The following is an 8,691-nucleotide window of genomic DNA, read 5'->3' as shown; positions in this document are numbered from 1 at the left end:
ACTTGGATTTGAGCAGCAAACATTTTATATACAGAGCTTTCTCCATAGCCCTAAAGAATTATTATTTTTTTTTGATTTTTTTTTAATTTAATTTATTAGTTTTCATTTCAGTGAATACAGGCAGTTTGGTACCATTATTTAGGCTCATCTGTGATCTACCCCCTCCCATTAGACCCTCCTTGTTAATGAAAATGGGTCGTGCATTGTGGAGATAGCCCCCAGTTATTAGTATGATAAATGTCTCTGCAAATCATGACCCAACATGTGACTCTGACATTCTTTCCGCCCCCTCTTCCGCAAGATTTCCCTGAGCCATGTTGGGTTCATTTTTGGTCTGCTTCAGTGCTGAGGTGTTGGGGACCTCTGAGGCTTTGGCTCTCTGATTTGGTAGGAGTTGATTTTTCTCTGTGTTGATCTCCTTCCCCTTTGTGCTGGTATCCAGTTCACAGGAAAACATCACCCTTCCTTATTTCACCAGTTGTCCTTAGTTTCAGTTGGGCCCCTTTTGAGGTATGTTGGGGCAGCTCTCTTCTTAGGATCTGCATCTATCTGGAAAAGAGAAGCAGATTCTCCAACGGAGAGTAAGTTAGCACCCGTAAAATTGAGATAACACTTACTTTTTTAATAGACAGTATGGTAGGTTTAGGCCCTCTTATACCCCGTGATTGATGGTAGCTTGATATTGTAGAGTGGGCTTGTGTTTGGGTATGGTTCTGACTTGTTTCCCAGCTCCAGCTAAGGGTCTAGTACCACTGAGTGGATCAGTTAGCCAAATCAAGAGCAATTGATTCCTCACCATGGCTGTGTACCACTATTGCACTTGTGTGGGCATCACATTCGGTTATTTGTTGCTAATTAGGTTAAACAATGTGTTGCTTGGACAGATCTTGGTCATTTCCCCCAGTCGCCTATGTAGCGCCTTCTGGCACTAGACACGCTGACTGTCTGGGGACTGACTCTCTCCTGGCTAACGGCAATGGTAAAGAATTATTTTTATTCTCAAGAATCTGAGTCAGGTCTGGTGTAATCCCCAGTGATCCAGGAAGCTGATGCAGAAAGATTGTGAATTCAAGCCAGCCTGGGCTAGTGAATGAGTTCTGAACTAGCCTGAGTAAGTTAGTGAGGCCCTTTCACAATCAAAGGCTGAGTACCTGGGATTGTAGCTCAGTGGTAGAGTGCTTCCCTAGCATACATATGTTCAATCTCTAGCACCATACACACACACATAAAATTTGCTTGATAGGGTAGGTAGAGTCCAATAGTATCTTTAATCAAGCCAAACACTATTACATGCAGGTTGCTTCTTAATAACTAAGTTTTAATCTAACAGATTTTTTTAGTTGAAGTATTTTCTCATATCAACAGAAAAATCTAATTCCAAACAATCAAGATTTATTAATTGACACTGTAACTCTGTGCTGGGGAAAGAAATGTAACCACTCGTCTAAGAGTTTGAACTCATCAGGGAATAAACATGTAGTGGTCTTATTTTTCTTCAGTCGTATCTCTCTCGGCAGAATCTGTGGCAGATGCCTAAGTTTCCAGTTATCTTTAGCTATCACACAATTGATCTAAACATCTTAACATTCTGATATCATCTACTTTATAAAACCCTGGCCTAAATGTAGCTCAAGAGACAAGGGAGGGGGGACAAAGAGTTACTCTTTCTTTCTTTCTTTCTTTCTTTCTTTCTTTCTTTCTTTCTTTCTTTCTTTCTTTCTTTCTTTCTTTCTTTCTTTTTTGTCTCCTCCCTCTTCCTCTTCAAACTCTCTTGGGCTTGAGAACACAGCAAAGACATCAAGTGGAAAAGGCATTCATGTTTTTACTTAGTAGAGCTCATTACTGAAACTGCTGTGTACCAAGGCTTCTCTGGTAGATGTTGCCTGAGCACTTGGACCCTCTCTGTGGAAGGTACCTAACTGCTGGCTTATTGGAGGCGCCCGAGGGTTCCTTCAGAGTCTTCACTTCCTTGACACTTCATGGGAGGGATCATCCATTGCCTCTGGAGTCACTTCAACCAGCAGTTCATGACTACACTCTTACTCTCTTACACTTGGCCCATAGGAAACGCCTTCTTGCTACACAGTCATGTCTCTCCACTCCCCTCCAATTGCCTCATAGCGTCACAGAGCGGCTCAGTGAGCCTAGGACGGTGCTCACCTGAAGGGTGAGATTCAGGTCTACCTGTGTTGTGAGTGTCTCAGTCTCTCTAAGTTTGTTCCTTGATGCTCAATCATGGCCTGGGGGTGGGGTGTACCTGGTGAGTGTTTTTGTGTTCCAGCACAGGAAGAGGAAACTCAGAGTCTGGACGAATCTCTGAGATGGAAGCTGAGAGTCCAATGAGGCTAAGAGAGTTGAGGTGCACTTGAAAGAGTTTCAGAGAAAGAAAGAGAGAGGGAGGAAGAAAGAGAATCTGCAAATATACTGATAAACACAGACATATAAAGAATGATGTGATTTGTGATTTTTGTCAGGAAAAAAACCCACCCAGATGGATCAGAAGGATCAGGGCCAGAATTAAAGCCTGCTTCTCACCAGCCAGACAGGAAAACCTCAAGGTTTATGAGGTACTGCAAAGAGTATATAAAAACTTCTAGCCTGAATTATGAACATTAATTAGCTCTAGGCTGGGCACTGCCCTCCTTCCACCTGGCAACATTATAGGCTAGACACAGAAGGATCAAATTGTTTCTAAGTAACTTTACTGTATTACCAAATAAATCCAAATAATGTTTACAGAAATGCAAAAATACCTAACATCAAGCAAGTTAAAAAGTTTAGGATGCCCACACCCAATTAAAAAAATGACCAGATGGGTTGCAGATGGGCAAATTCTAACAACCCAAGTTCGATTCCCTAGTACCCACGTAAAGCCAGAGGCACAGAGTGGCTAATGTGTTTGGAATTTGTGTCCAGTGGCTAGAGGATGTTCTCATTCTCTCTGTCTCTCTGCCAGGCATGGTTGTGCACGTTGTTTGAAGGATCACTATGAGTTTGAGGCTAGCCTGAGACTACATAGTGAATTCCAAGTCAGCAGCCTGTGCTAGAATGAAACCCTACCTCAAAAACAAACAAAGCCAATGTGGTGGCACAGGCCTTTAATCCTAGCGCTGGGGGCGAAGGGGAGGAGGGCAGAGGCAGGAGGGTTGCCATGAGTTTGAGGCCACCTTGAGAATACAGAGTGAATTCCAGATCAGTCTGGGGTAGAGTGAAACCCTCCCTCAAAAATCAAAATAACAAAACAAACAAACAAAAAAATGGAAAAGCACGAAAGTAAGGCCTATAATGGGGAGAAAAAGTCATCAAGTAACTAACCCTGAACTAATATAGAAGCAAAGTATAGTAAGACCGTTGCTATGATTATGTTCTATATTGTCAAAAATGAAATAGATTCATTGAAGAATTAAAAAACCCAACTCTAGCCTTGGCTCCTGTGGCTGCGGGCGGCTCCCTGCATGGCAGACGAGTAGACGTATGTCCTCAGTCCTGTGGTGTCCTTGGTCACACATTGATGGAGTTTCTGAAGGGCAGTGGCTCCTGCCGGGCACAGCGCGGCCTCTGTGCAGACCAATGAACTGTAGCGATCCATTACTACTCCACCAAGAAGCCCCCATGCGGGTAATTAGTGGAGACACAGCAGTTGAAGGAAAGCCACCACGGAAGGAGAGCTCGGCCGGATGGGGTGAGCTCGGTGCCCTTCTTTGCGCAACTCAGCATTGCTGGATTGAAGAGCTGCTGCTGCTTAAGGAGGTCCATTCATTGGCCATTTCTCCCAGCTCCACACTCAAAAGCACTGAGAAGGTCAGGTGGAGTTCATTGAAGTAGACTTCAGGTTTGTTGTTGTCTTTTCTTTTTTCTTATTTTTGCTTCATTTCTGTCAATTTTTAAAAAATTCTTTCATAACCCTATTGTGTGTGTGTGTTCTTTTCTAACTAAATGAACATGGCTCACGAACCGCCCTGCTCCTGTGGAAGTCACATACAGGAACATGAGATTCCTTATTACTCACACTCCAACCAATGCGACCTAAAGTAAATTTATAGAGGAACTTCAGAAGTGTGGAGAGCCCACAATAGTAAGTAAGAGTGTGTGAAGCAACTTAGGACCCTGCTCTTGTGGAGAAAGAAGGCATTCGTGCTCTTGATCGGCCTTTTGATGACGGTGTACCAACTTCCAACCAGATGGTCGATGACTGGCTAAGTCTTGTAAAGATCAAGTTTCAGTGGAGAACCTGGTTGCTGTATTACCGTGCGTGGTGTTGCAGGACTTGGGAGAGCTCCGGTGCCTGTTGCCCTGGCATTCACTGGAGGTGGGATGATATATGAAGATGCAGTACGATTCCTAAGACAAAAGCAGCGTGGTGCTTTCCACAGCAAGCAACTTTTGTATTTGGAGAAATACCATCCAAAAGTGCGTTTGTGCTTCAAAGACTCCAATGGTCATAGAAACAAGTGTTGTATCAAATAAAACTGGGGTGCCTGATGCTATTGCCTTGGATGTGGGACTTCAGACAAGACCTGCTTTGTCATACATAATTAGCCAGAATTTTGGCCTGGTGACTAATTCTAATGAAGTCCACAAGAGTGTTAAAACAGTTTTCCCAGGCCACAAGCTTGACAGAATTGCAACCTCCCAGTTTGGGTTATGATCAACTTGTTTGGGCACTTAGCAAAAGATTCTTGCTGGTCAGCAATTAAAATGTGACAATTATTTGTACCAACTGACCTTTCCTAAAATCATGTGGATATATGAGTTGTCTTTACATGTTCCCAGCCCCAGAATCTTGTCAAGACATAAACATTCAGGACAATTAGGTGCCAAAACATCCAGCACAGCACTGGTACATTTTTGCACAGAATCAACATTCCAGGAGCTGAGGACACTAGAGCCTGGGTGGTTTATTCCTTCAGTCAGTTCAAATGTAGGGGCTATATATGTACTTTTCTGCTCACTTTATGTTTACATCTGATTTTTGTTTTATTTTTACCAAGTCTTTTTTGGTGATTATTTTTTGTCTTTCTATGTCTTTTGTGCTGTTATGAGAAAACCTCCATTTTGAAAATCTGCATTGTTAAAGAAGCACATATATTTAATGTCTCCAGACAAACAAAAAGCCTTATAGTTAATTCAATATTTGCACTCTGAGATGCACATGAACAGGGTGGGCCTGAAGAAAGAATGGGAGAGGCTGTTCAATATATCAGTCAGATATTGCCTTTGTCTTGTAGAACATAGAGAATGGGCGATTTAATTTAGTAAATGTTTCTAAAGGTAGAAATGCTTTGCAGTAAGTAATTCTTATTTAAAATTTCTGAAATACTTAAGTTTTCCCATACTTTACAGAAGTTATTTACCAGCTTAGTTTTTGTTTGAATTATGCCTGCAAAGCCAAAGGACCCAGGTTCAATTCCCCAGGACCCACGTTAGCCAGATGCACAAGGGGGCACACACATCTGGACTTTGTTTGCAGTGGCTGGAGGCCCTGGCACACCCATTCTCTCTCTCTTCCTCCTTCTCTGTCAAATAAATAAATAAATTTAAATGGGGTTCTGATAACAAACTGAGCAGACATCTAATGCTTTTTGAGTTATGTAACTTAATAATTGAATACTTGATCATTTGTTTTATTATGTAATTGATAAAATGGCGACATTTTAAATGTAAGTTCAACCATATATTTATATTATCTAGGAATGTGTGGTTGTAGTCTGAGAAATAATTTGACAGTGTTCACTAGCTTGTAAAAACTTAGTATGAGAGCTTAAATATCTAAATAAATAATGAAATTCATTTATCCCTAAAAAAACCCAAAACTAAATTTTAGAGAAAAATACAATATTTGACATAAAAATACACTGGATAGAATTAACAGCACATTAAATACTGCAGAAGCAAAAGGTAGTGAACTTGAAGATGATAAAATAAGTCTAAACGCGCTGGGTTGCCGCCGCTGCTGCCGCCATTGTGCCAGCCCCACAGGTCTCAGCGAGGCCGGGTGACGTTCCAGGATGGGAGACAAGCCAATTTGGGAGCAGATTGGATCCAGCTTCATTCAGCATTACTATCAGTTATTTGATAATGACAGAACCCAACTAGGCGCAATTTATATTGATGCATCATGCCTTACGTGGGAAGGACAGCAGGTCCAGGGGAAAGCTGCCATTGTGGAGAAGTTGTCTAGCCTTCCGTTCCAGAAAATTCAGCATAGTATCACAGCGCAGGACCATCAGCCCACACCAGATAGCTGCATCCTCAGCATGGTCGTGGGTCAGCTCAAGGCTGATGAAGATCCCATCATGGGTTTCCACCAGATGTTCCTATTAAAGAACATCAATGATGCTTGGGTTTGCACCAATGACATGTTCAGGCTTGCTCTGCACAACTACGGCTGACCTCTTCTTGGCCAGTTACTCACGCTGTTTCCTCCTCCCTCCTCTTCCCAATACTATCACACTCCTCCAGATGCTCCAAATATCATACACAAATGAGCAGGGCCAAGGTGGGCATGGGTGCAGTGCGCTCCTGCCACTGAGGTTTTGTGCATGATGTTTGGATGCTAGACTAGTTGCATCTGACAGGAGAAGTTTGTGTTGTACCAGCGCATGCCTTGGAAAGACTTAAGTAATGCAAAAGGTTGTCATTTTCTTTTTTTTTTTTTTAATCTACTGACAAGTTGCTCTAGTAACCCAAAGAAGTGAAGGAGAAAGCAGCTGCCTCACCACCCAGATACTGATTTGTTCAGATGTTTCAAATGCCTCATTATACAATAAAACCACAAAAATTTTCTTAACAGTTTAAATTGTTTTAATTAGTTTAATAGTTGGCTGGGCATCAATAACTGTCCTGGCCCATTGTCCTTTTCATTTGTCACCCTCACTCCTCTGCCTCAACTCAACCTGCTACCAGGAGCAAATTGGCTGAAGCTAAGTTTTTCTCAAGCCCAAGAGGGCAGAGCTCTCTTCAGCCCTCTTGGCCTTGGGAATGTAGGAAGAACTTAACATGAAGCTTCTTTTACATAGAAATCTCTTCAGTCAGGTGTGATACCTCCTGGCCTCTGCTGTGTTCGGAGCTCTAACAGAAATGATGTTTGAACCCTGTAGAAGCTAAAAAGGCCTTGGCAAACATGGAAGGCCATGTTCAGGCCCTTTGGGCTTGAGGTTTCAGCAAGCCTGATAGAGGGCCTGCTCTCTGCCCAGAAGGATCAGGATCACATTCAGAGTGCCCACATCTCTCAAGCCAAGCAAAATGCAGCTGAGATCCTATATCACCTGCTTGGGATGTCAGCCAGGCCCCACTGGGTTGGAGTATAGATTCCAAACAGGAGGAAGTAAGTCTGAGCATAAGGTAGTCATGCTCTAGTTCTTACTCCTCAGGCCTTTGCTGGGTGTGTTTACACACTACCACCCTCTTCCACACACACCTCTTGTCTTCAAATCCCAAGAACTCTTAACTATTAGAGCAGTTTCTGCTCCACTGAGTTTGGGCACAGTCCTTGCCCAAATGCAAATCTAGCTTCTCATCCTTGAGACCTCTAGAAGGTCTAAAGCTGGTAGCAAAATAGCACCTGAGACTAGAAATGAGCCCAGGATGTGGGCTAATGCCATTAGGGGTCTTAGGACTGGTCAGGCACACCTGGAAAGGGATGCCCTTCCCTGTCCCTCACTATGGTGAGGATGGTAAAGATTTCCTCAGACCCCACAGGCATGCCTGGCCATACTGAGCATAGTACTAGACATTGATGTGCTGTTTGAAGGACAGAGTACTGGAGAATGGAGTGGAAGTGAACTCTTAAGTTGTGTATTGTGGGGGTGGGGGAGAGGTAGGTGCCTGCTGCCTCTTAAACCACCCTGTATAAAATCTGCAATAAGGCTTCTTCCATGTACCTGTGCCTGAAATATCTGCAATAAAGAGGTGTTTGTAAAAAAAAAAAAAAAAAGTCTAAAATATGACAATGAGAATTTTTTTTTAAAGAGAGCCAATCAGTCTAATAACTGAAGTCTCTCAAAAATGCCAAGGAAAAGGCTAGAGATGTAGCTCAGTGGTAGAGCTTTCACCTAGCACCTGAGAAGCCCTGGGTTCAATCTCTAGTGCTGGAAGAAAAAGGAGGAGGAGAGGAAAAGAAAAATATGTTCAGGCTGGAGAGATGGCTTAGCAGTTAAGTGCTTGTCTACAAAGCCTAAGGACCTGGGTTTGTGCCCCTGTACCCACATATAGCAAGATGCACAAGGTGGCACATGCATCCGGGTTTGTTTGCAGTGGCTAGAGGCCCTAGTGCACTCATCCTCTCTCTCTCTCTCTTTCTCTCTGTGTGTGTGTGTGTGTGTGTGTGTGTGTGTGTGTGTGTGTGTGTGTATGTATATATTTGCCTTGCTCTCTATCGCAAATAAATAAAATATTAAAACATTTGCATAAATAATAGCCAAATATTTTAAATTGAATGAAAAATATAAACCTCCCTCATCCCAAGGTTATGGTTTTAGTGTATGTCAATATATAATAAATGGTTTTATTTCCAATCTGTTTCTTCATTTCATTAGAAAATAATAGTGTTTATATCACTATGTAGAAAGAATTTAGTGTACAAGTATAAAGGGACATACCTTTATAAACATTCTAAAACATGCTTTTATTTTTATCTTATGACACTTCAAATATTGGATAATAATGAAAAAGTAGCAATGTTCTCTAGAA

The 8,691-nt window shown here is 42.3% G+C and overlaps 1 protein-coding gene and 1 pseudogene across 1 annotated transcript; both read left to right on the top strand.

Annotated features, from left to right (window-relative positions):
- The first annotated feature begins 3,958 nt into the window (after positions 1-3,958).
- On the top strand, positions 3,959-4,497 carry LOC101612150 (annotated as a pseudogene).
- Positions 4,498-5,965: 1,468 nt separating this feature from the next.
- On the top strand, positions 5,966-6,790 carry LOC101596879 (nuclear transport factor 2-like). The gene has a single exon (XM_045138355.1). The coding sequence runs from the start codon at positions 6,009-6,011 to the stop codon at positions 6,390-6,392; it is 384 nt and encodes a 127-aa protein (XP_044994290.1). The 5' UTR covers positions 5,966-6,008; the 3' UTR covers positions 6,393-6,790.
- The last annotated feature ends 1,901 nt before the right edge of the window (positions 6,791-8,691 follow it).

This window comes from Jaculus jaculus, chromosome 19 (assembly GCF_020740685.1).
Source record: "Jaculus jaculus isolate mJacJac1 chromosome 19, mJacJac1.mat.Y.cur, whole genome shotgun sequence".
NCBI classification, from domain to species: domain Eukaryota; kingdom Metazoa; phylum Chordata; class Mammalia; order Rodentia; family Dipodidae; genus Jaculus; species Jaculus jaculus.
The sequence above is the reverse complement of the archived record's forward strand: the minus strand, read 5'-3'. Positions and strand labels throughout refer to the sequence as shown.

Bases quoted from the DNA above. Each gene is read 5' to 3' on its own strand.
- LOC101596879 (XM_045138355.1), top strand. From the start codon at position 6,009: ATGGGAGACAAGCCAATTTGGGAGCAGATTGGATCCAGCTTCATTCAG.